At 37.5% G+C, this 27,978-nt stretch overlaps 1 protein-coding gene across 3 annotated transcripts; it reads right to left on the bottom strand.

The window, feature by feature from the left end:
• Window positions 1–377: 377 nt before the first annotated feature.
• On the bottom strand, window positions 378–24,852 carry LOC141597279 (MAP3K epsilon protein kinase 1-like). 3 transcript variants are annotated; one of them, XM_074417680.1, is made up of 25 exons: window positions 24,589–24,852; window positions 23,623–23,757; window positions 23,021–23,041; window positions 22,413–22,486; window positions 22,221–22,311; window positions 22,061–22,144; window positions 20,080–20,181; window positions 19,639–19,770; window positions 19,186–19,257; window positions 18,068–18,171; window positions 16,068–16,152; window positions 15,241–15,639; window positions 12,877–13,203; window positions 12,756–12,800; window positions 10,062–10,241; window positions 9,874–9,957; window positions 8,206–8,297; window positions 7,125–7,208; window positions 6,235–6,563; window positions 5,748–6,155; window positions 4,128–4,513; window positions 3,869–4,003; window positions 2,877–3,283; window positions 2,219–2,333; window positions 378–739 (listed from the first exon to the last, which is right to left on the bottom strand). In XM_074417680.1, exons 1-25 carry the CDS (start codon window positions 24,646–24,648, stop codon window positions 548–550), a joined length of 4,143 nt encoding a protein of 1,380 aa, XP_074273781.1. In that variant the 5' UTR covers window positions 24,649–24,852; the 3' UTR covers window positions 378–547. The 3 variants fall into 3 exon arrangements, with proteins under 3 accessions (XP_074273781.1, XP_074273773.1, XP_074273788.1); XM_074417672.1 differs by having other exon boundaries at window positions 5,748–6,164; window positions 24,589–24,847; XM_074417687.1 differs by lacking the exon at window positions 12,877–13,203 and having other exon boundaries at window positions 5,748–6,164; window positions 24,589–24,800.
• Between the last annotated feature and the right edge of the window lie 3,126 nt (window positions 24,853–27,978).

Below are 27,978 nucleotides of genomic sequence, written 5' to 3'. Positions count from 1 at the left end.
GCAGTAACTACCTTGACTTTAAGAAGAAAAGTTGAGCACCAAAATAGTAGCTTTTTTTTTTAAATTCCTTCCGATGCTTCAGTATTTTCCCCCATGGTTCCATGAGTAGTTTAATAAGACAGTGCCCTCAGAGTTGTCGGAAAAAACGAAGGAATGAATCAAAGCCGCAAGTCTATAACCCGATTCTTAGTAGTCAAGTGGTCATAATCTTCATACCCACGCGGGCCGCAGCCGCATCCTACACCAGGTGGTTCGACATTTGGATATTTACGTGCTAAAACAAGGTGCTAAACTATTTCAGGTTCTTTTTTCTCAGGGGGTTGATGGTATACACAATTGCACAATCTCGGCTTACAGCACAACACACACGAATCATATTTGTCGGCACCAAAGGCTGTTACAACTCACAAGCAAAGACAAGAACATTCGACTTCCAAGCTTGGGTATATACAAAAGCACAAGGCTAGTTTTGAAAGAGCATTACACTCATAAATAAACCTACCAATTGAGCGGTAAAAAAAGAGATGTAGGAAACAAGGTTAAATAATTACAGCACTGTGTTGATATGGAGAGCCTTTAGCAAGGAAGTAGCCATTTGTTTAACCAAGACCTGGCCGCCGCCGCCGGAGGCGGCGGATCGCTGTCCATCTCTACGCTCTTCTATTAGATTCTGGAGCTTTTGTGGCAGATCATTTTCCACTATCAATTGTTTCGGCCGAGGATGATGCTCATACACAGCCTAGTAGATACATTAATATCATCAGATTCAAAAGTCAGCATCTAACTAATCGCTAAATAACCGTTTTTTTTTACATAAACGAGAAGGGGAGATAAAATTGGTGAAAAATAATAAAGTGAGCCACAAAGGTCAAATGGTAAAAAAAAAAAATTATACATGATACTCCGTCCTTCCAGGTGTAAATTTGTCGGCATTGGATTTGGCCAACAAATACTCTTTTGCCCTCATGTTCAGTAATTAAAAGTAGCAGCAAGGCCACTGATGACCAAAAATTACAAGGAAAATTCTATGTTGTACCCCTTAACTCTACACAATAGTCTACACTAGGACCTTATTGATTGTCTCCATTAACTTGTTTTGTTAGTTGATCTATCAAAATCACTTTTTAACTGCTCCAATTACCTAACCTACTCGTTTACCCCTATTGGGCCAATTCTATTAGCTCCAATTACCCCGGTGGTGGTATTACTTTCTACAGTGGTCCAGTGCCAGAGGTTGGTCGGGCCGTTAGGGTTATCAACAGTGGTGAAGTGGTGGGCAGGTGGAGTAAAACTACAAAGATATGTAAGGGTAGGCTTGTAATTTATATGTTTCACGTTCATACAAAATGAAAAGGTAAACAAATGACTACGACACCTTAAGACAGCTATTACATGTTTCACGTTTAGGTAAATAAATGAGCGAATGGAGGGAGTACCTATCACAGCTATTACCCATGACGAACAACAACAACAACAACATCAGAGCCTTAATCCCAAAATGATTTGGGGTCGGCTGACATGAATCATCCTTTAGAACCGTCAATGGGTGAACGCACAACTCAAAATGCGAATAGAAAAGGTAAAATGAAAAACAAAAGGGAGAGCAAAAATGTAATGCAAGGTCAAGGTAAACTTAAAGGTTTTAAAATCGAATTCGGGGTTTCTTTTATAAAAAACTTAAAATTTAAATCGAGAGAAAATATTAAAAGGATTTTGAAAACCGAAATAGAATTAGGGATCCGGAATGCCTTAAAAGTAAACCAAGTAAAAAAAATATAAGAAAATGGTTGGTAAAAAAATGAAATAAAGGGGAGAAGAACAAATAAATAAATTTTAAATTAAATAAAAACACTAAAATATGTCAAAAAACCATCAAATACTAAAAATCCACATGTATCCTTTCCCATGACGAAACATAAGAAAAAAATTCCAATAGGCTAAATGGCCAATTCTATAGCTTAAAAGCCAGCACATATCATAAGTTCATAACAGTAATACAGATTACGGATAAAACATAAAACTGATTGAGCATATAGTACTTATATCCTACACATTTCAATTTAGTCTGCCCTTGTAGTTAACATATCCTTTCTAGACTTGTTTTGCGTGGTAGAGCGAGTATTGTATTTCCCACCTCACTTGCATACATGTACATAAAAAGGCGATCCCAAAGCAATAGCAAATAATTCACGGGCACATAGAAGTTGATGTTTCTAACCTTAATTAACTTCAGCAAATTTAGCCGAGCTATAGCATCCCGATGATCCAGCTTCGCAATGAGCAATGGAGTTAATCCGTTGACAGCTAAAGTTGTGTTTATTCGGGGTGATTTCCTGCATTAGTGATGGAAATAGACTTATAAGAATTTACACAAAGTCAGCAGGGGTGAATGGGTGATGAAACAAAACAACTAAACCTACACACTACTTCAAACCCTAAGCACTAAAAGGCTGCTTAATTTTGTACCTAATTAAATTAAATAATGTGTCTATGGTTGTATAAATCCTACCTCCTGACCTACCATAGGCAAGAGGTCTTGAGGCTTCGAGGTCATGTTGACTATGAACTAAATTCAGAATTTAATTAGGGACATGGACATCTAAGTTGAGAGACACCATACACTGTTCACATAGATGCTAACGACAACAATATTACGCTAGTACCCTGCAAAGGCTCCTTCTCATGGTGAGGTATGGCGGTCAAACGTAGGCAACGATACCGTGTTTGAAAGCACAAAAGGGTGCTTGGGAATGAAACGTAATGAAAAATGCAGCGATTTGTAAGAAGCGCGCGCATACAGTCTCGCAAGTCATTCATGAAGATGCTACAATATAAATAAACGCACGCATTATGCACCCCGAAGAAAAGAAGCTTACGTGATAATTTTCAAAAAAGGCTCCAAAATGTGCACAAAATATTGGTCGGGGCAATTTTCGAAAAACTTAACCAACTTCTGAACTGCGTCCTTCTTAAGCAACGCTTGTTCAACTTTCCGGCTGTCATTGTCATGTGCAAGACAAACTGCAATGGAATCTAATGCTGTCACAGACCAAAGTTCATCATCAAGCAAGCTCAGATATACATCCAATCCACCATGGGCTCGTAACTGCTCCCTTGAATTACGTGATGCATGTGCCATGTCACACAACAAAGGCAATGCATATTGTTTCAAAGGAGAATCTACCATGATGAAATTCATCAGATGTGGGATAATTCCATTTTCTGCTGCTTGTTCTTGTCGTCTCTTATTTATTTTACAGAGGTTGAACAGCGAATTGAGGACCTTAAGAGGAAAAAAAACTAGTCAGAAACGTTAAAAAAAAGAAAAGTCGAAAGATCAAAACAAATCACTACAAACGCATCATTTTAAAGGAGCAGTCTGGAAGAGTTGGTGCTGAGACTTAGGAGGGAGTGTAAAAAGAAGAGTTTAATTCCCAACTTGCTAACCAATTTTATTCAGAATTTTCCATTGGTAGAGGCACACAATTTATTTAGCAGAAGCATTCTATCAAAATCCAGAAAGCCTTCTCATAAACGAAATATCCACGAAACTACACCTTGTCATAATGAGTACAAGTTTACAACATGTCAAGCATAGCATACACTCTCCACGGATATTTTTGTAAGGAGTATTATATATCTGTTGTTCCATTTCATATAAACGTCTAATTACTCAGTGATTTGTAAATCTCATCTCCCAACAAAGTAGACAAGAATCCAAACTTTCAATCCAATATTGTTCCACAAAAGCATCAAAAGTTATGTAACCTTGCCCTCACTAATGGCAGGCTTATCAGGAGAATGATGACAGATGCACAACTCCGAAAGAGAGATTTAAAAATTGATTATACAAACATTTGCCTCTTACCTCATGATGAATTTGTGAAATCAGAGGCCCTTCTTTCAGCTCAAGGTTAGGGATAAGATGTTTAATTGCCTCTGCCCTCTGAAGATTCTCGAGACAGTTAGGGTCAGTTGACAAATGGTTGATGCACTTCAGCAACTGCAACACCAAGTAAAACCATTAAAACCTCAAAAGTTCCAACAAAATCTAGGCAATCCCAATGCCCTAGCATCTAAAAGGTACACAAATAAAATGAACAGAGAAAATAATAAACATCAAGTACCTTCAAGAGAATAGGAGGTTCCACCCTGTGGAACATATGAAATAGACGGGTAAGCAAACTTTGACTACACATATAGGACTTGACAGTTGTATCTGCTAGGGCAAACTCAAGAAGGAGCTCTGCCACCTTTTCAAGATACTCTCTAGAAACATCAGCATTCAGAGATGAGACCATATGTGAAAGCAGCCCTGATGACGCTGCACTCCCTGCCCTAGCATTTAAAACACCTGAACCAGAGAGTACACCAGATGGTGTCTGTGACGCAACGCCAGATGTAGAGGTAGCTCCGTCGTTAGCAGGTAATGATCCCAGCTTCTTGATTGCTGTTTTCTGTGACAACCTTGGAGTTTCAGAATTTCCATTTTCTTTTCCACGTCCAGAGACCTCTGCATGGAATATTCAATTTTAATCCAACACTAGTGGTTGAAAACCTATGTCACTTCAACTTGGCTACAAGTGCCAGATACGACACGATATTGAGTCGCAAACACGTCTATTTTTGTGACAAGTTTCATGTTTTGATATAGTTAACTAACTAAAAGTGTAAGAACTGCTAATTACTACTCCGTTTTAGAAATAATCGGTGTAGTGAACATATCATTATTGCCAACAATGTAAAAACGCCCACTGATTGGCAGCAAAATAAGCATTTAGCCAAGGAGTTGGGCAAATAAGACAAACACATGATTGATCTCAAAGAGACTTCCCCACATTTCCCCACATTTCCCACATTTCCTTCACTATGTAATATGTATTGGATGGAGAGCTCAGTGAAAAGGAAACAAGATATTCCATCATTAGGTATATCAGACAAATATGATAAGTATGCTTAAAAGTCTCAAAAGGAAAAGAGTTGCATATCCTAGACAAACACATGATTGATCTCAAAGAGACTAACAGTCACTAGAAGTGAGACAGAGGTTAACTTCTTGCATCTATTCAATATTTCAATATAAAGTAGTTATATACATAGAAGATGTATTTATCTGCAGAAAGTTGAAGAGGCTCGACTATTATCAGTTTCAGTCTTTCAGATTAATTAATACACACACATATCTCTGCACCTAAGGGCTTCATGCACCCCTAAGGCCCATTAGCCATTTCGAAAACCTTCTATGCAAAGTATGATGGTGCATTGATACAATTGGTCAATTGGAACGCACAGTGGGCCCACAATAGAAGACTACTATTTGAGCAAGAAGTGTTGTGGGGGATTTATAGGAAGATAGGATCTACACAAATATAATAAAGGACCTCAATGTGAGCAAGCAGAGTGCAAGAAGACGGAAACTACACAAACAACTAGGTCACTACCAGCTACCATAATTTGAGTAGACTGCTAGAAAATAGACCAAATAAAGTATTGAATCATGACTGATTTGGTATGTACCATGTGACAAATATGGTCTTCGGATCCTTCCATCGCCAAGTTCTGGTATTCGGTAATTTGATGCGACAAAAGGATTTTTCAAAACTCCAGCTCCCCCCCCTGTTAATGTAGAAGTCAAACATATAGCCAATTAAAGGTTCTGCCCTAATCTACTGACCAAACATCCTTCCCCGCTGAACACAAAAACAAGGGTCACATGTGCAAACAGTCACCAACAGATGGAGAATTACCTGCAAACTCTGCCATCAGGAAATCAAATTCACCATTTACTTTTTTATCATTTGACGTATGCAACAAAGGCACTACACTCTCATGTCTCTCAATTCCTGTGAAATTGCGAACATCTAGTTGACCAGAGAAATGCCGGGAAGGAGGTTCCATCTCTAGCAAGCTAAGAAGAGGACGAACTTGTGCCTGTTGAGGCGAAACAACACCCGGAAGCACATTTGAAGCACCTTCAGCAGATTTTCGTGGCCTATCTGTAGAAATTCTACGGGTGGAATCAGCAATTCGTTTATCTATTTCAGCTCGAGCGGCCTCCTTTACCACATTCACAAATTTGTCCGTTGGGTCAGTCGATCTAGAAGTAGCTGCAGATTCAGCAGTTGTATTACTTGTATGGCTTGACTGAGGCTTATCTGCATCAACTAGAAAATATTGCTTTTTAAGATGCGTGCTGCTTGAATTGGAGAAATGGAACAATTGTTCTCTACCTACCAGTAATTGAAGACTGATCAGCCCAACTAAGTCTCCCCCTAAAATCAACCTGATCTGATCCCAAATGAAGTGCTTCACTTGGGCTGAAAACAGGGTGGCTAGGATCCAGTTGACCGGAACGTGGCTGCTGAACAGAACCATCTGCTAAAACTCCACCACCAGCAGTTACAGAAGCAAGGCGAGTAGCTTCATTCAAACTATAAAGTGTGTTGGTAAGCCTTAGTAGAATCCCATTTTTAGCAGCAATTCGACAGAAGTCATTTCTTGGGGTTGATCTCTGAAGTTTGAACACCTGCCACATGCCATCTATAGCCAAATGAACCATATCCCTGGAAATAAGCAGCCTTTCTTAGATGAAGTAAAAAGGCAAGTTGTATTATAATATATATCTCAAAACCGGCAAACAAAATCATTATAGCAAGCTGAAATGAACAATAGTACCCAACCGTTAGTACATGCAAATGGGACCGGGCCTTACCCGAACGGAGGAAAGATGGACCACTTGACAAACACAAGAGAGGTTCCATCCTAAAACCAATTGACAATAGAAGGAGTAGCCCCCTTGGTTTACAAAATGATACAAAGTCTCTTCTCCAAGCAATGTGGGACACTCACATGCAGCGACAAAAAGAAATTTGATTGACAAACACTAAACCAGGATCAAACATAGCTTCAGATCCAGGGTCTGACTCAGTGACTCAGGAGTCTTTTCATCTCAGTGACTCAGGAGTCTTTTGGTTACCTTCCCTAAAATACATGAATTACTACAATTCATGAGATTTGGGAATTCAACTTCCCCCATGATGAAGGAAGTTGCTTACCTAGCCACCTACCCCAGGCTGTCGAATGCATATTTCTAGTATTCACAATATGTAAACCGGTGATCTTGCCTGTATTTCGCATAATCAGCCTCCAGAAAGCCAACCAGAACCGGTATTCCACGGCAAGCAATGAACATTTGCAACGTTAGCGAACTGCAAGAAGAGACACAAACATCGTTGTTAGGGTATAATACTAAGCAGGTAGGATAAATACTAAACGGGTGTTCTACAGTAGCACGCAAAATTGAGAATTGCAGAAACAATTGTAACTGAAAGGAAAGAACATGCCAGCACATCACAGCCACGTGATACATAAGACAACGGTAGCTACTGTACTCCAGGGGACTAAGTGCATAGTCTATTATGAAGTAACTGATTCATGTATAAGTGTAGATCACAAAAGTATACCAAAATAATACGCATATACTATATAGTCACACTAATCTTTCCTAGGCTGGAGAGATTTAAATCAGACTTGCAGGAGGGAAAATGAATCTTTCTGTTTCCCTTCCCCTTCATTTTCCTCCAACCACATTAGCTAAGCAAACAAGGGATTTTGTCCCACTACCTTTCCCTTCAACTCCTTCTATCCAAACAAAGACTTGTTTGCTAGCAAGTTTTTTTTGAAGATTTTAAGGAAGGACTAGCCCGTTAACACGTATTTACAATACACTGATTTTCACGTTGATTGATCAGAGACTCCGATTGCACAAGATTATGCTTACGTTCTCCATGGGGAAAAGAAAAAATCGATGAGGTCTACTGAAGGGTTTGAACTTTGACACTTCTGTAGAAGTAGCATGGCTGACGGTCGATCTGCAATACAGATTAACCAATGTAGGTAACAATGTAACATGCTCGTAGAAAGTCAATTTGGGCCTACAAAGACACCTACTTCAATTACTCCAATACAGCTGAGGTCCAATATAAAATGGCTTGGCTTGACATTAGACCCAAGTATCCCAAAGCTAGATAGGATAACTAAAAGCTTGAGTTGATTGATCCGTCTGCAAAATCCAACACATCTCTCACCCTTCCCCGTTACTGATACATATTTCATCCTTCTAGGGAGCAAGGCCATTGAAAAGGTCTAAAGTACCCACTCAAAAGTGCATAGCTTATAAACAAAATAAAGGTAAAAAAACTTGACCTTGACTGACAGAGCTGCTGAAGGAAATAAGCAGCTTCCATACGAACTTCCCGAGGACGGTCAGGGACTGCAAAGCTCATCACAACAGGTATCTGCGGTACAAAATGGAAACGTGGAAAAAAACTAAACTGGCCACAGATCGATGCAAAATGAGAATATTGGATAAGATAAAAAAAAAATGCCAAACAAAAATCCAGCACTCTGGTAATAAAAATCTTCAAATACTAACAATTGGGTTATGGTCTAGGTCTCATTTAGCAATCAAGATTCCACAGAAATCCGTCATTTGACAAATCAGAATATTTGAATTTGAAAATATTTTGGATATGATCCAAAGCTGAACCTAATGCATTTCAGCCCAATACGTGAATACGACCTCTACTCCTTTCATTTCCAAATCCCAAATATCTCTCTACACTGCTGCCTTCTCCAACAGCCTCTCCCCTTCACTACTAAAACCACATTACCATCTTCCTCCAACAGCTTGTCAAAACTTCCCTTCATTGAACACGACGAAATTATGATGGCACAATCTGAGATTAGGATGTTATAAGCACATACATCAAAGATTGGATCAATCATACCTAATTACTTACGTTTGGGACTAAATGCATCATGCGAAGATTTCGATATGATGTTTTCAATGGATTTTTAACCAAACCAAGCAAATTAATTCTGGATTCTGGAAGAAATAAACTGTTGGATAATGCTCCAAGATTGAATGATTTGGCACACAAAATGTAGATTTGGAAATCAGAATTCTATATTATCCCAAACAATAAAATTCAATTGGGAATTTATAATTTTTGATTTTTGATTTTATCAAACAACGTAAATTGAATTCGAATTTCACATTTAAAAATACAAATTTCATATGTAGCATTTTAAATAAAATCAATGTCCCCAAACATTATCTTAGCATATTTTATATTGTGTCAGGTCTTATTAAAATACATGCATATCCACGATTTAAAATACATTTAGGTGAGTGAATCAGACAGCAGTGACACAGTCGTCAAAGCCTTAGTTTATTGTCTGATAGGTAGGCTAAAGAAAGAAAGTCCTACAGTAGGAAAAAGGAAAACAAATGCTTTCCTACGCGTGGGTTTTACCAGGTTCTCTTCGGACCAATTATTCTTTTGGATCAAATCGAGTTTGGTTCGCCCATTATTAGTAAGTTATTATCAAGATTATTAGCAAGTCAGGTTATTATCGTCTCAGTTCAAGTTTGGATTTGTAAATTGGTCATCGTCATGCAGAATTAATTAGTTTCTAAGTTAATATTATGTAAAATGTTCATATTGATCTCATTTGAATCATCATCAAGTTATTTCATGTCGGATCAACAATCAGCTCAGATCCGGTCATTATTGAGTCACAGGTCACCTCAGGCCGCATTCAGTTTGGGTTTGAATGGGACAAATAAGGTTGTATCTACTATTTGTTTACCCTCGGGTGTTCACCAAATTTCATGTTCAATAGTGCTGTGTTACAGGCAGTTCAGGTGGGCTTTCTCAAGTAAGATTTTGCAAGCTCGACATCCACCCAGTAGGAATTGTAACTTAACGCATGCAAATATAACCATACCCATGCCGTCCTGTAACTACTTTTTTAAGTATTAAATTCGTTGAAAGTATAAGTTCAATGCCAAAACAAGGAGGCACTTACCAATCCAACAAGACAAGCATTCTCCTGGAAATCAGTGTTATCTTTGATAATCTGATTTATCATTCGTAGGACTGAGCATATAACCTGTCCCATGAAAAGTGCAAAAGCATTATAAGTTAGTATTGGTTAAGTTAGATCTGGATGAGGTAATTTCTAAGCCAACAACTACATAATAAAAATCTACACACCCGAGGTCTAGGCACTTCAAGCAATTCCATAAGAGGAAGTAAGCCATACTGAGTGACAAAAACAATTTTCTGCTCTGGACGTTGATGAAAAAATGCTATGAGTTTCTGACACGAATTGACAATCACATCCTCTGGTTCCTCTGGTCGCAGAGACCCAACTAAGCGACTGAACTCAACAGCCTACCAATCATAGAAGTTGATAATTATTTCAGTAATTCAATCAAAGAGAAATCAGTGTAACATAAGTATAATAGGCTTATGAGTTAGTGAGTTACACTTCACTAAGGACATTTACCAAGAACTAAGGCAACACTAAGATAGTAGAGTAGAGTAAACTGGAGTTAATATGTAGGTCGGAAAAGGTAGCAGGAAAGTAAATAAAAATGCGATATTGTTAGCTGTTGGCTTAGCAGAAATATTGCTTTGGCATGCTGCTAAGCAGTAATCCCCACTCACCGAGCAAGGCCTTTCAGTAGAGTAATTGACATACCACGGCAAAGTGTTACTATGCTCATGCATCAAAGGATCTTAACCATAGCCATAGAAACCCGGTAAATAGAGGAACACAGAAAGATACTTTTACCTTTACCTCTTAATTTGAGTAACTAATAGCAACACTAGAATTTTTTTTATTTTTTTTGGTGTTGACCAGGAGTATCCTCTCTCCATCGGGGTACTGAAGGCAACTTCATGGGTAGACCCCTCCCAAGTTTGGTTTTTTCATTCGCAAGAGTCAGGAATCGACCCCCTGACCACTTGTTTAAGAGATGAGAGACCTTACCACTCACACCAACCAACTTTGGTAGATTTTTTTTATGAAACCAGTAAATGCAGGGGAATTAGCTGAACTACTGATTGTGCTTTTCTTGATTGGCTCTTTTTAGATTTCAGGATCGTACTCGACCACTCTGATTCCTTATTCGACGATCACCAATTTCATCCGTCTACAATCCATTTTTGAACTTTGAGTTCAAACCCAGCTACGGCCAAATTCTCCACTTGGATTAACACTTTCTTTTTATAGATTACATTACTCATGACAGCTTGAGAGCATAACCACTTAGCTCACAGTTTGTATATGGGTGTCACCCCATGGTGTCTCTTTGTATATGGGGATCACCAGATTCACCACATTGGTGTCCTTAATGAATGATATCACTAACTTCTTAAAAAAAAAAATTAGGATGCCTTGAATTAGCCCCTATCACTGTTTTTTTTGTTGTTGTAATGGACCGAGACTAGACTCTAATAAGAATCTTCCAATTAAATCAAATTTTCCATGAATTTTTTAACGAGCACGAGGTCTAGCCTTGTCCCCGAAAGACGATGCTTCCGAAGAGGTCAAGATATTTGGAGAGGTTAATAGGATCAATGATGATGTGTGTGTGATTGCTTAGATATAATATTGGATCCAAACAAATATTTCAAAGACCATGATGGTTTAGCAAAAGTAGTTTGTCCTCACGTACGAACTCTATTTAAAGAATTCACCTGTTTGTCACTTCCATGGCTGAAGAATGAACTGACAGGTATGCTTCGTCATTCTGATTTAATTTTACTATCTACTATAAAGCCGTTCTTTGTAAAAAAAAAATTGATTATATTGGCGAACTATCGTCAGTCCTTGGTGTCGTTTGATGAATATTCTACCTTACACAAAGACTATATTGGCAATTAAGTCCACCGTTTTTCGGGGAAGTGGTGATTGACCCCCATAACTTTGTGCAATTGTGAAATTAACCCCCACAACTTTCAATTGTAGTGATTAAGCCCCATAACTTACATAATAAGTGAAATTAAACCCTTTTATCAAAATCTCACGAGAAATTCAATTTATCATACCACACAACTAAAAATGGTTATGTTTTTTTATAAAAATACGTTAAAAAAAAAAGTTTAAAAAAATTAATCAAAAAAATAGCATAAATTAGATTAAAAAAATTAAATTTTTTTACGAAAATCAAACAATTTATTATTTTTATATAAAGTAGAACTTTTTTTACAATTTTTGTTAAAAAATTTCAATAGTAAAATATTTTTGTTAGGTAGTTCTGTTAAAATCAGAAGTCAGAATAAAAGATTTTATGACAAAAAAATATAATAAAAGGGTAAAAAAATATTCAAAATTTTTTATTTTTCAACATTTCAAAATAATTCACATAAAATTGTTAATTGTTTTTTTTTCAAAAAATCATACCGGATTATATACCTATGTAAGAAAAATAGGTTTAGTATGCAATACGTATGATTTTAGTATGTTATACGTATACATGTTGGTATAGCTGTTAGGTATATAATGATATTTTGGTGAGATTTTGTATTAGGTTTGATTGCACCTTATGTGAAACTTATGGGGTCAAATTACTCCAATTGAAAGTTGTGGGAGTTAATTTCACAATTGCACAAAGTTATGAGGGTCAATCACCACTTCCCCGTTTTTCATTATATGATTGTTTGTATCAGTCGGTCGTCATAGACTAATATCTAATATCTAACCCCACGCCATAAATGCTACAATAATAGATCAAATTGTAGACACAATAACCTTCAAAACCTTTAGAAATTGACTGGCTACCGACTACTGGGAAGCATGACAAGGATCATGAAATCACACGCTGCAACATGGAATCAATATGTACTATGACCTGAATAGATTTCAAAACAAGATTATAGTCTCTAAAGATTGTTACGTACCTGAAGAGGAAAAAGGTTTTCTCCAGGCAACTTGTCATCAAAAACCTGTGATATGGATTCAAAGATAAATAAATAAACTAAAATTACCATAGCAAAGATGCAAAATTCACTCAGCACATACCACACCGCTATCTATATCTATCACGTCTTCTTCCAATGAACGTATCATAACACGAAGTAAGTTGCCTCCATCTGGTTGTCCCATCACATTCTCCATCTGTTTTTGTGCAATAGCAGCCCTTAACTTTGTAGCTAGGTCATTCTTTCCAGATTCAGGTGCCAAAGTATTTGGTTTAACATTTGAATTAGATGTTGACGCAGACATTTCAGGAACACGGCCTTCAGTGTTTTTATTAAGAGGGTGAAATAAATCATCCAAAGATGCATCGGCAGGTGGGTCACTGAACCTACTAAGTTCGTTCACAGCAGAAATGCCCTTTTTAGCCACCTTGAAAGATGGTTATACAATCAGTAGGCAGTGGAATACTTTATAGCATTAAGGGCATTTTCGATAAAACAGAGGCATAGGGAGAACGGAAATTTTTTGACATCACACAACATTTGGCTTAATTAAGGGGAGAATTAGATGTTTCCCTGATAAATATGCTCACCGGGAAAGCAAAATAAGAAGAAAATAAATACGAAAAATAGTGTTGCTCCTCAGAAAACAGAGAAGGGAGATTCCGTCTCCTGCACACCATGTTAACACCACCCTTTGTCGCCAATAAGTTGCACCAACTCTGGCTATCACAAGACTGAAACATAAATAAGCAAAGAGAATTTTGAACGGTCATGTCAGCCGACCCCAAATCATTTTGGGATTAAGGCTCTGATGTTGTTGTTGTTGCACAAAAAAAAGCCACGATGAAGAAGTTGTCTCATGGAAAAACAACCATCATTGGAATATTTTGCTTGTTGGATTTCTGAATGACTGAGAAGAGCACTTTTTTGTCGAAGCTTTTAGAGTTGCTCTATTGTGTCAAAAATGTGCAACCAAGGTCTCATATAATTTGGAAGCATGCGGGATCTTTCTCTGTCAAAAGTTTCTGCATCTTTTAGAACAATTCACGACTTTCCAGCAACGCAGATTTAGAAGTGTAACTCCTACTAAAGCTTTTTTTTTTTTTTTGCTTGAGCAGTAACCAAAAAGAAAATACCTACTGAATATTTGCTCAAAAGAAGTTTTAGCCTTGCTAGTCGATGTTATCTTTGTGGTGAGCATGAAGAGTCTATAATTAGAGGTGGCAATCGGGTCACTCGGGTCGGTTACGGGTCGGGTCAAAGCGGGTTCGGGTTGTGACGGGTTAGCGACGGGTCGGGTCGGTTACGGTTCATGTCAGTCGTCTTCGAGTCGGGTCATCAGCGGGTGGCAAGTCGGGTCGGGTCAGTATCGGGTCAGATTATAAGCATATATTTTCTCTTATGTATTTATTTTTAGATGGGTAAATTTATGTTTAAACAACGTGTAGGTATATTAATTGTAATTTTAAGTGAAAATAATTAAGATTAATGTCAATTTGGTCTTATTTACACCATTATTAAGCTAATTCATTATCGGGTCATCTATCGGGTTGAGTCAATATCGGGTCACGGGTCGGGTCGGGTCGGTTCAGGACGGGTTCGGGTTGGAAAAAATAAGGATGTTACCGGTTATCGGGTCGGATCGGTTTCGGGTCACCCAATTTTCGGGTTGTGTCGGGTCGGGTTTCGGTCGGGTCGGGTCGGGTTCCTCGGGTCGGGTCAACTTTTGCCAGCTCTAAGTCTATTGATCAACTTCTTCTCTCGTGCTCGTGGGTTACGACTTTGGGGAATTTATCATTGTCTCTGTTTAGAGTGAATTGGGTCTATCTCGAAAGACAAAATATGTACTCTCTACTTGGAAGAGGAGAATGAAAAAAGGTTAGGTTCCCGAAGTTGGGAAGATGGTTCCTTTGCCTATTTGGTGGTGTACTTAGATTGAACAGAACCGTCATATTTTTGATGATGTTGCCCTTCATATCAAGAGTTCAAATTCATTCTTTTATGAAGCTAATATACATTTGGAGGCACAACATATGCTTCATCAAAGTCGAAACTTGTCTTTTGTTTTTTTTTGTAGATAAGATTACGCATGATAGTTCGACAGCGTAATTATTCATCTCTCATCATGCATATGGGCGTCGCATTTAAGGTATCTTTTTGTATATGGTCGTTCTTCTTATCGTGAATTTTTCTAGATGGGCCCATCTCTATGATAACTTTCGTAAACGGGCGTCACCCCCTTGGGGTGCCTTCATTAATATTTTATCTTATCAAGAAAAAAAGAATTAAAAAAACCATTCTACTTATTTAAGAATTATAGAGTGCAAAAAGAGCCCATCAACATTTCCCTAAAATAGTAGAAGCTGAACACTGCACCAGTCTAAGACTCTAAGAGCAAGAAACTATCTGTTAATAATGACATAATGGTGTTTAAGACATTATTGAGATTGTAAAACAAGCTTACCTTTTGAATATTTTCGTCGTGACTCCTTGCTCCAAAACTAAATAAACTGTTTACTTTATGTACTGCACTTGATTTCCCTTCAATTTTTCCGGACACGTCTTTTTCCTTAGGCTTTGTAGATCCCGCCTCACCATTCACCAACACTTCATCATGATCCATCTTATGACCTGACTCAGAAAACTGCTCAGATAAAGCGAGAACACCATCTGTTTGGGAAGAAACCGCAGAAGTGGATTCAATAGATACTTTATCATGAATACTTAACGTCGGCACCTGATCTGGTGGTACGTTTCCAGACATTTCTGCTATTTCTTCAGATAGATTACTGCTAGGTTGACGATCAACATCATCAAATTTATTATCACCATCATTACTTGGAAAGGTCTCTCTCAGGGCAGCCTGCAGTGACAATAATTGTTCACTCAAACAACAGATGAGGGACAAGAACACAGTAGAATTTATTAGTACCCTAATTGGCCTAATATGCATAGAATGGAATCAATCAAAATCGCAAAACAAGAATTTCACGACAACATTAAGCTTTTTAGCAATATTTACCCTTGTTGGCTTCAAGCTTTAATTCAACGCTTATCACCACCCACAAAATTTATTAATAATGTGGATCCTCCAACAAAGTAAAATTTGACACAAATACGATGGAAGTGAAACCGGTGAAAAATAATAGACGGACAAAAAAAATTGAAGTATATCCCAAGGGCTTTCTGCAAAAGACCCAATATGAAAAAAAGTACATTTCATCCATTGAAACAGCTACCAGCAACTTCTAATTACTCAGAAGTATTATAAAACAAGAGAGTTTTTCTTACTCCATCCAAAGCGTGGTTTTCAACCATGCCAATTTCATGCCCATTAGATATCTGCGCTACCATCACTGCATCTTCCTGTGTATTCCTGCAACAGTAAAACCATTAACACCTGATGGTAGAGAGGACTCTCCATAGACCATTGTGTAGATATTACAACAATACAGAGGACAACACTCTCTTTTGAGTATAGTAAAACATAATAAGACCACAAAACATTGAAGCACTACCAATACATTGATAGTCAAATGGAAGAGTGCAGAACATTGTTTTCCAGACCACAAATATCATCTCTAAATAATGCATATGGTTGCTTATAGGAATATAATTATGCCACTCTTTTTTAGAATGATAAAGCGAAGCAGAACTATTATGATAATATAAAGCTAGTTATATGATCCTACACATCTTTGTCATACAGATAGAGAGAAAAAGGTGTAAAATGCACATCCAAAAAATGAACTAGTATGTTACTACAAAGATAGTTATATGATTCCTACATATCTTCATCATACAGATAAGGAGAAAGAGTGCAAAATGCACATGTAAAAAATAGTGGTAGTAGATTCATAGTTCTCAATCACCCTAATCCGTGTTTGTTATGGTCTTTCTCTTCCCCATTTTTCAAACTTCCTAATCGGGGCCTCCTGTGATCTACGGCTCACATGGTCAAACCCACCTTAAACGGTATTCCCACATCTTATTCTCCATAGACGCAACTCCTACCTTACCCGGACCACCTCGTTCCTCAACCTATCTCTCCTTGTCACCTTGTGTAGACACACATGCACAGGAGCATACGCATTTTCCATTAGCCGTCTTCTGCACGTGACCATGTTTCACCGCCCAACATACAGTTCGTGCGATAGAATTTACCATTTAATTTATAAGGTATACCCCAATCACACAAAAATCCCATGGCACTCTTCCACTTCACCCGTCCTACTTTAATACTATGTGCTACATCACTAGGTGAGAGTATCTCTTCTCAAACCAAGTGTTCATTATACCCAGGTCATAATGCTAACGCAAAATCCAATATACCACCCCCTGCTTCATTCCTCTCCTCAAAAACCTCCATGAACGCCCTCAAAACCATCTCGTTGAGCCCACATGGCCATTAAGGTCACCAACGATAATGACGTCACCAACGATGTAAAAAAATAAAACCGTATTAACTATTGAATTGTCTTCCAATCTTGCTGAAAAATCTGATTAGAACCCCGTGGTAAGAAATGTGATCACTAAAAACTTTTATGCACCCCATAAGTCCATAGAGTTTTACCTAGTGGCCAACCACCATGGGAAAACACTTGAACACATTAGCTAGCCAAAAAAAGACCCACAAAAGCCCTTAAACTCCTCAAATCCTTAATCATGATATTCGTCGTTCTAGCAGCAGGTAGCATGTTACATAATCTGCTTTGAAATAGCAAGTCAAGACTCAATAGTACAGTCTCATATTCATTATTTTTTATTCATGATCTCCTTTGAGCATAAAGTTTCCATTTCCAATGGAGCCAACTACTCGTTATTCTTTGGTTCTAGATTATTATGGAATACAGGAAAATGACCCACTAAACTGACTACACTTCTTTTTATTGTGAAGTAGCATCATTTTATGCAATTCTCAATGCAGTTTCATCTTGGGTCACTCCGAAACAACCTCTTTGTGTTGCTAACACAAAGGTAACGTTCTGTACATCTGACACCCCTTACCTCGAAATTTGTGGGAGCCATTGAGACACTAGAATAATGTTGTTTTTATTGTTGTTGTCATATCCCTTTGAGCAGAAAAGGTATTACCCAGATGTAATAGAACTTTAATCTACTATGAAAAATTTGAGAAGACCTAATGTGATGTTCAACAACTGAAATTAGAAAAGTCCGGTAAAATAATGTTGAAGGATTAAATAATCAATCATAAGCAGATTTGAATTCAGAGGAAAACAAACAACTACATGGTCTAAAAGACAAGTGCTACTATCACACAGCAGCTGTACCTATCTGCATCACTCGAAGGGAGAGGAGGATGCAAGGTACGCCTATAATTATGTATCCAAGGATGAGAAAGCAGCATCTTGGCATCAGGTCTCTGTCTGGCATCCTAAATTAAGAAATAAAATGTCACTATCAGAAAGAGAAGAATAAGTGAGGAGACAATGACAAGTTACAAACAGATATTTCCTTTCCCCTTCCAAAATCTCAGTTACGTGACTGACTATATGTGTTGAGTGTTAGCCAAGAAATCAATTGAAACACTGTGAAATTAATCTACTCTAGTCAAATGCTCTTAACATGTCAATTGTGTTTGAGATAAATAGACAAATACCAAGTTAAAAACTGTAAATGCTCTCTTAAAGGGGAAAAACGGGAATAAGAAAACAGCAAAGGATCCATAATTGCGATCTCTAAAAGTTCAGGAAGATAATTTCTAACTACCCCAGAATAAGGAAAAAACAGGAAGCCTGGAAAAATATAAGGAGACCCAAAAAACTATAGCTTCTACATTTTGTTACCGGCTCAAGGCTAACCGCAATATAATACTAAGTTCACCATTTGTAGAGTATAACAATGCCGACAACATGACCTCTTCACTATATTCTTTTCTAGTAAGTAATACTATAAAATATTGACCGAGGGGATGGCGCATGTATAAAAAGACACCAAAAGGGTGAACCTGTACAAAAGGAGGAAAAAATGCTTAAGCTCTTAAGTTCACATTAGAGATTTATCTAGAAAGAGAGAAAATTCGAATGCCATTGAGACTGCAGCACTTGACTCCAACTATACAACTTTAAAAAGCCAAATTTGAACTCTTGAGTAACCCTGTCACTATATTCACTTTGACAAAACCTAAAATGCCAAGATATAGGATGCATACGATATTACTAAAACCCATCAAGAGTATTAGGGGCTATGGAACCTATCTGTGACTTATAAGATAGCCAAATCAATTTGCCATAGTCCAAGCAATTGCTGAATGAAAAACATGTTATGAAAATCCATTTTCAATCCCTCAAGTTTGCAATATTCTCAACATCATATGTCAGAAGGCTGACAGTTAACAAGGATGGCACCTGATATATCTTATAACATTGAACCATCATTTCAAAATTACCTTCTTAAAACATAGGCGCAGAAAGTCGGACATATCAGCAGAAAGACCATCAGGAATGGGAGGATTTTCATCCTGTAAGTAAAGATCAAGATTTAGGATCCAGCACTTTCAGACTAACACCTAACTGAACGATCAAAAGATATGACTACACATAATCTCTAATTTATCATCCTCTGTATGTGCTAAAAGGAAGCCACTATCACTGCCACTATCACTTCTCTCATCCACCACCTTTTAAGATTGTACAGTGATGTATCTGTACTGTACGTGCTACAAGGAAGCACTAATGATCACAAACAATTAAAAAAAGGTCGGAAAAAGGCAGCCTCCTGAGCACTACAAGTAAGTCTACTGAATTAGCTCTCCGAGTCTCTTGAAGGAGATTTTCATCACACTAGTGATTCATTGGCATGGTGTTTCTAATTTCACTGATCAGAAAAGTAGAGACTAGACCTGCACGATACGAAAGAGAGCTGGCATAGGTTGTAAGTCGTAATATGGCGGTACACATGTGAGAAGCTCAATTACAGTACAGCCAACACTCCATATATCTGATGCAGCGCACACTCCTGACATTTCAATTACCTGAGAAGTTCCATGTACATTCAGCAACTGAAAATTTTGAAAACTCCAACAACATAACAAAAACAAAGGCCATGCATGTTCACAAGAGTTAAGTTAGCAGTGATCAGAAATCAGAAAGCGAACAAGCAACATACTCAAACAGTTTTAAAGCAAGGCAGTACATTTCACAGGTCTAAACCAATTAACTTCTGTTACAGGGAATCAACACTTAAGTTTTGTCTTACTATGTACAACAAAAAAAAGGAGTCAAAGATGTCACAAGAAAATGTTACTAGCACCATAGGAAACAAATTCAAATCATTAAAGTACCTCAGGAGCCATCCAGTATGGTGTTCCAACAACAGAGTGAGTGTTGACATCTGCTTCCGTCAATTTTGTTGCAACCCCAAAATCAGCAAGTTTCACTAAACCCTGAAAGTATATCAATAATTAGGCACGTAATGAGCAAGACCCGACCTCCCAGAAGAAAGTGTGGAGAACATTCTATTCAAGAGAGACAACATAGATTTTTCTGAAAAAGGCAAATATATAATTATATCATCAGGAGCTAAGTGCAAACAACAGATAAAGGCACCACATGATCGCAAACATTAGCAGCATACAAGAACTATTAGTCATAAAGATCGCAGAGTTTAGGTTTTCAAACTTCTAAAAATGGTACAGAACTACAGATGATGACTTCAGAACTCTGAGCAGAAGTTGAAAATCTGGGTAGCATGATTCTCCATCCACTGGATGCAATTGGTGGTAGAAAGGTAACACATTAGTACGCTACCCAGTGGTGGAGCCTAGTACAATTATACCATGAGGAGTCAATTGCAGACAACAGATAAAGGCACAACATGATCACAAACATCAGCTACATACAGGAAGGAACTTTTTAAGTTTTCAAACGCAAGGCTGCAATTTGCATTAGAAAGGTTACATGCTACCCAGTTGTGTATCCTAGTACAATTAGCCAGCTAGCTAGACACCTTTTACATCTATATTGGTCTTCAAGTAGTTCTGCAGAGAAGATTCATGGAATTTGTAATTAATCTGGTCGTCATAACCTAAAGAAAGGGCCTAGCCACTATGCTACGACCCTGGCTTCAGTCACTTTTTACCAAGTGCCTCAAAGGTTTGCGCCTAGCCGCAAGATTCAGTTAGACACTAGCCAAAATTCCTCAAGGCGCCTAAGGTGTACCATGCACACAAAATACAGACCGAGCCTCGAGATCTATGTTACTCTGACATGGCTGCAAGTGCCTGACACGGCACGATGCCAGAGGATCAGATACGGTTATTCTCCGCGAAGTTTTCATTATTTTTTGAATAATATGAAGTGACAAACAGTCATGTCAAACAATTCAAGTGTCGGACACGCAACATGTGACCTAATTGAAGTGTCAGAGTAACATAAACCAAGGCACATTCCTATTCAAATTCTATATTTCTTCGTTTGATACTTCTACTATGCTATTATCTTTCACTTGTTGCATGTTAGCCCTCTTTACCATAAACAATAGTATTGTTGCACAATATTTTATTTTGTAAATATAAATTTGTTTGCAAAAATGGTGCCTTGTGTGCATGGTAGGTGCGCCAAGACCTTTCACTCCGTGCACCATGTACCTTTTTATGCTAAGCTCCTAGCAAAGGCAGGACAGGGGGGTTGGATGTAAAAGGCTTGCTACACTGTTGACAAGACAGTGTTGAAAATACACAAACTGTCTGACGAGGTAAGGGGTTTTTTGCACTACTTTTCTAGCTAAAATAGTTGAGGAGGGCACAGGAGTCCAAAATGCACATTGTCATTATCATCATCCATCTTCCAAGCTGATCAAGAGAGAATGTAACGCTTCTAATTGAAAGAAATGAGCATGGTAAAAATTGCGATCTGAACCAGATAATCTATCACTATGTAAATTGTATTTAAAAGCACCCTTTAAGCACCTTAGGGCTCAAGTGCTCGAGCCCAGTGAAGTGAAGGGGAAATTTCGAACAAAATCATTGATATGAAAAGTTAAATCACTTGTGGCACAGAAATAACTTTGAAAATTTTATATAGCAACGTAAGCTACTATAAATTTACTGGCCAAACTTAAGGTCTCATAGACCCTTGAAAACTGAATAGGGTGTCATAGTTTTAAAAAGAGCATAAAAGTACTACTCTTATGTTACTGAACTGTCTACAAAATAATGAGAGAGTCCTGCAGCACAAAATGCCTCGATAAAGGCCAAGGGAACCACTATGAGGATCAATAGAATTGATATATAAAACATAAAATCAAATGGCAGAAAGACATACCTCTTTTGTAGTCAATATATTAGCACCCTTGATGTCACGATGAATAACTCCTTGTTCATGGAGATATACGAGACCTTCTAAAACCTATACCAAACCAGCATGGATAAGAATATGAATATAAATGAAGACATATACTGAATGACGTGAGGTAAAAGTAAACCTGCGCAATGTAATGAGCAACTAGTTGTTCGGGAAAAGGCCCAAATTTGTTTGGCTTGATGATATTTGCAAGTGATCCATTTTCCACGTACCTTCAGAAACATGAATTGGCCACATCGCTGAGTTACTACAAAGAAGCTAACTGGAATTTTTACTCAAAAAAAAAAAAGGCCAAACAAACAGCGGCCCTTACTCAAGTATTATGTGAAGGTGGCTCCTGGTCTTTAAGGATCCAAGATATTTTACGATGTTTTTGTGGTTGAGATTCTGCAAAACGCAGTTATGTTTCAGACTGCATGAATGACCTCACACCAACAATTTACTAAAAGACAATGGCAAGAAAAGCTACGTTTTATCAATGACTCATCATGCACTCATGCACTGTCAACTGATAACGTCTTAAGTCTCTGATCAATATGCTAGAGTATTTGGAGGGGAGCATTTTCCCTCCAAACCAGATTATTTTCCCTCCAACAAAGGAAAGATTTGGAGGGAAAACTCCTCTCCCCATTCTCCTTACCCTTCCCTTCCTTCTCTTTCCCTTCTCTTCCCTCCTTCCCCCTCCCCTTCCTTTCCCTCCAATTTTTGTATCCAAACAAGTCCTTAGTCTCACCATGTGACTCTCACCAGGATATGTTCATATTTTCAAAAATTACTATGTTAATGTTTATCTCATCAAGGAATCCGTGCAGTGTGTAGGCCTAAAAGGCTGCCTCCGGCCCTCCACATATAATGGAAACTTCTTTTCCGTTCACATTTTTACACAAGGTCATTACTTGACTGAAAGCATAGAAAGAGTACCTTGAGGAGATCAATCTCTTGCTGAGATAATGGATTCCATACGTCAAGCCAAGCGATAAACATCATAACATAAAATAAAAGTACAGGTCAGTCCTATAAGTAATGGATCTTATCGTAAGAGTGACCACATGCAAGACAAAAGTTCTTTACAAGACATTTGTTCAGTCATAATACAGATTGCTATAGTTCAACAACCACCAACTTAGAAGCGCCACACATATTCTTTTTCGCCTCTTTAGCCACAGCGCAAAGTGAAATCTATCAGCATTGTCATACACTTAAGCAGACACCGCAGCCAACTAGAATCATAATTATATGTAAAGAGACCACAAGAAAAATTGCTACCACACAATTTTTTGAAAGTTTAAGAACGAAATGTTATTTGTTGTTTGTAAAGACTAAAGAGCTGAAATATCCTCTTCAGTTTTATTATTTTATATTAGCAAAAAAGCAATACGCCAAGAAAGCTTGGTCACTTGTAATTTTCGAGAGATGAAGAGAGTGGGGAAAGAAAATTAAGTAGACAAAGCCTCCGTGGTAAGTAACACTCTAAAAGCAAATATGATACGATGTTGTAAGAAATATGGCAACAAGAAACAAACCATAATAATGTTAAGGTCCTCCTGCGCAATATTCTCCAATGAAACCTGCTTAATTGCTACAAAATCTCCATTTTCTAAGTCCAAACCCTTGTATACTCGACCATATGCACCTTTGCCAATCTCATCACCAAGCATCTAACATGGAAATTTCCACGCGATGAACATATTAGCAGAAAAAAAAAAACAACGAAAACTAATGTAACCCAAGTAATTATCATTAATCAAAACGTATTGCCTTTCAAATATACAAAAAAACTAACAGTGCCGATTTATTTAGGCAGGAAAGTGTGATCTACCTAAATCAACAGACTTTAGAGAACTTGAATAATGTAATGATTTTATTGAATACCGGAACCAAAGCAACTCTCTCCTTTAGGAAAACACACTAAAGAACTACACTATACTGAGATCCACTATGCTGAACCTAATCACAAGGTATTCATCAGATCATCAGATGATAGTCTTCTGATCACAAAGCTAAAACCAAAACAAATTCTAGGTCACCAAAATCACTATTTTAAATATTCGCAACGAAGTCATGAAGGTTCTTTTAGCACATTTTGAGGCGATATTGGCTGCATTTAGCGAGATTACACCGTAACAACTGATACAGTGACCGTAACAAAAACCGAAAATTTTGTAGCTACACTCATCAGAAGCACAAATTCTCATTATAGACGGGGAGATATCCGTCTATAGTTATAGACGGGACAAATATCCACTCATTTTAAACATAAGACAAGCAATAAGTTGCATGTCCACCCAAAAATATCACCACTTTAAGCAAATTTGATCCGTCTTTTACTTTAGACAGATATATCCGTCTAGAGTGAGACTAATTGTAGAAGAAGATGATCACAGCAGAAAAATCAATCAATGAATGCAATTCAGCAAACACAATTGTACTCTGAATTAAAGTAAGTAGCAGTTCAATTGAATGCAATTCAACAAGAAAATTGGACTTACGTATTTGTTATCGAGGGTTTTGGATTTGTGAAAGTGAGGCGTTGTAATTTGACGCGACATTGTTACCGTTTATCCCTTACGTCAGAAGCGGAATCGGATGCCTATGACGTCACTTCCCGGCGAGTCCAACGAGAGAGGTGATCGCCGCCGGGATTACGAGAACTCTGCGAAGAGAGAGGGGTATTGTTGTTTATTTTATTTATTTTCGAAATAGTTTTTTTTTCTTGGAACGAAAATAAGTGACGAGAGGATTAATTGACAAATCTAACTAAACTCAATAAAGTTAAATTGAATTTAACTAAAAAGAACTAAACTAAATTGAATGGAGTTAAACTAAACTTAAATAATTAAATCCAAAAGAATAGGGTCTATGAAGCCTCAATTCTTGTATGAGATGGTTTTATAGTTCGTAAATCGTAATTGATTTACGAGTTTTACTCTTTCGTTAACTTTTTGTTATACATCTCTGTACTTCCCTTGTATTTAAAAAACAAAATACAAATTTTCTTCCTCTTAAAAATAATCAAATGTTCATCAAATTACTCAATTACTAATCTTAATTTATATTGACCAAGTAATTGTTCTAACTTTATTAATTACACTTTAATTTTATTTGTTTCAATATAAATAGATTAATTAATTGAGGAAATTGAGGTTTATTAAAAAAATAAGGTTAAGGGTTGTGGCAGGAAGGGAAAGGGCGGCGATCGAGGTAGCCATATAGGTCAGGAGGCGAGGGTGGTGGCACGGGTCTGTGTGGGTAGGTGTAGGATGAGGAAAAAGTCCATGGGGGAAAGGTGGTGGGTCTGGTTGCCAGTAAGGTGGGGTTGGGGGGCGGCAGTCGGAGGTCCGTGGGAACGATAGTGTTGGGTCTGGCTGACAATGGGAGCGAGTCGGTTGGCGAGGGGGCGGTGGGGCAGGGTAGTGTTGGCGATTGTTAGGTGGTTGTTGAAATTGAAAGGGTTACTTAAGTGAGAACAAAATTGAAAAATAGGGTGTTGAAATAGGAGGGGGAAAGTACATGACCAAGTAAATCATATACATGAAAGAGTATAGATATTACAATTTAGTAACGTAATTTATTCGAGATTTAGGGTGTCTCCGAGTCTCTCGGTTACTGTTTTCAAGGCTGTTTCACCACCTGTTAGTGGCAGGTTATCTCTCTTGCAATCTTTGTTTTAACAAGCATTTTCAGGTAGAGTTGGACATTTGTGCGGGTTAGCCTGACCCATCCACCGAGCTCTCATTCTTCTTGCCCGATACCTCGTATAAAGGCCCGTATGGGACAACTCTATTAAGCAGGATGGGCTCGAGTTGTCTAATAAGTAACGAGAGGACGTAATATCGCCTAGATAGGAGCCTAGCCTTGACATCCTGACTTTATTGATCTCTTTAGCATTTATATGAACCTGACTAACCTTAGGTTTCCTTCTCATTGATACATCATTTCTTTTTTTTTTGAAATTGTCATCTCATTAATAATCAACTAGGCGTAGGTTACAATGAAGATAACAAATAGACAAAGGAAAATCAAGATTGCTAACGTAAAAAATACATTCAAAATAACTATCTAAATATCGTAATGATGCGCCGCTCCAAAATCATAAATTTCTTGAATCTATGAATAATCGATGTCTTTGCATCCTTCTTGATGGAGGGAAACAGTGTAGCCGTCTTGATGTATTCATCCACGAAACAAATCTGATAATCTCCCCGTCGATTAAAACTTATTATATTGATAACAATCCCACGAAAAAATGGAAAAACCCCGAAAGAAGGGACGGAACAACAGATCTCACCAAAAGGGAGACTATTATTGAAAATAAGATAGATCTGCATTATATTAGTTGTTTAAGAAAGCTTTTGAGGGGCTTACCATCGATGGATGATCGATGGAAGCCCCCGAATAATAATGGAGGCTAGGTTTTTAGAGAGGGTTTTTTTTTTTAGAGAGAGAGAGATTGCCCTAATTGAATATGATATTGATACATCATTTCTAGTTGATCGTTGCTTTAGTATTTTAATTTTTACACAAATTCTCATTATAGACGGGAGATATCCGTCTATAGTTCTTCAAGCATAAGACAAGCAAAACAAGTTGCATGGTGTGGGACCCAAAAATGCCACCATTTTAAACATATTTGACCCGTCTTTCACTTTAAACGGATATATCCATCTATAGTAAGAGTAATTAATTTTTATATCCGTTTAGTTTACTTTAATCAGTAGCGGAGCTTGAGTAAAATGTTAAGGAGTGTCAAAAATCGAAATTAGTAACTCTTACATATGAAATTTTAATATTAAAAATAAAATGAGGGCAAATGGAGGAGTGCACCCTAGTCTCCTTGAAGAAAAGTTGTCTTGCAAACCACTAAGCCACATTAACTATCATGAGTTCATGATTAATTAGGTCATAGTATCAGACCCTGTCCAACGTGGCCTTAAATTCGCCACTAACTTTAGTTCTTTAAACTTAGATAATCAATCTAAACCCCTAAATTGTGACTTGACATTTCAGACCCCATAATAAGAACTAAAACAACCACCGTCCTCGTGAATTTAACTTACCCCATCTATTTTTCTTTTTTTGAAAGTCTCAAAATTAGGATTAACTTATGACATTCCGACCAATCAATTGTTCTCACAAAAACCAGGAAGATAACCTTCCCACAATTTTCTACCGACTTCTACTTTAGTTGAGTTTATATCGTTTGATTAGGTGTGATGACTTTTAATTTTCAACTGTAAAAAAGAAATTGTATTATGTTATTATTTAGTTTTATTTCTTTCTACGAGAGTCGCGCGTCTTTTTTATTTACTCAGTAATCATCTCACACTTTCACAAATTTTCGATTGAGTCAATTTTGTAAGAAATATGGGCCTAATACAATATTATATATGGACAAATTATTAATTCGGTAATAATTGTATTTATGCGCTATCATTTAAGGTTAGCCCAAATATAAAGTGATCCACTACGGTGTATTAAATATGGGCTTATTTACGTCATAAAAAGTATGGGTCAGTCTTTTATCTAAGTGTAGATACCCATTAGGTTTGCTAATGCATGATGAGCGCATTAGACTAAGGAGACTATATATAAGTCACCTGGGTTATGGTCCCTGGTAGCACACAATAACCTAATCTCCCCGCATCCCATCAGTAGAGAGATCCCCATGGTATGTGTGTCTACTAGAAGACCTAATCCGAAGACCGTCCCTTCAGACGGTTCATTCCAACCTTTCGTCATGTAATCAGGTACGCTTCCGCTCTACAGTTTATACCGAATAATTTAGTATGGAGTTTATGGTCTCAATTCGGATTAAATCTAACAAGTGGTATCAGAGCCACCTTCATATTAAATTATTTGGGTGTGATACGGTTCATGTT

Source organism: Silene latifolia, chromosome 1 (assembly GCF_048544455.1).
Source record: "Silene latifolia isolate original U9 population chromosome 1, ASM4854445v1, whole genome shotgun sequence".
NCBI classification, from domain to species: Eukaryota; Viridiplantae; Streptophyta; class Magnoliopsida; order Caryophyllales; family Caryophyllaceae; genus Silene; species Silene latifolia.
This window is presented reverse-complemented; position numbering and strand designations above follow the sequence as displayed.

What these genes read in the sequence shown, in the direction of transcription:
- LOC141597279 (XM_074417672.1), bottom strand. Translation starts at nt 24,648, where the DNA reads ATGTCGCGTCAAATTACAACGCCTCACTTTCACAAATCCAAAACCCTC. An exon ending in AAAACCTTTTTCCTCTTCAG is followed by an intron (nt 10,242 to 12,755) that starts GTACGTAACAAT and finishes TATGATTGGTAG; the next exon opens with GCTGTTGAGTTCAGTCGCTT. An exon ending in CCTTTTTTGAAAATTATCAC is followed by an intron (nt 2,334 to 2,876) that starts GTAAGCTTCTTT and finishes TCACTAATGCAG; the next exon opens with GAAATCACCCCGAATAAACA.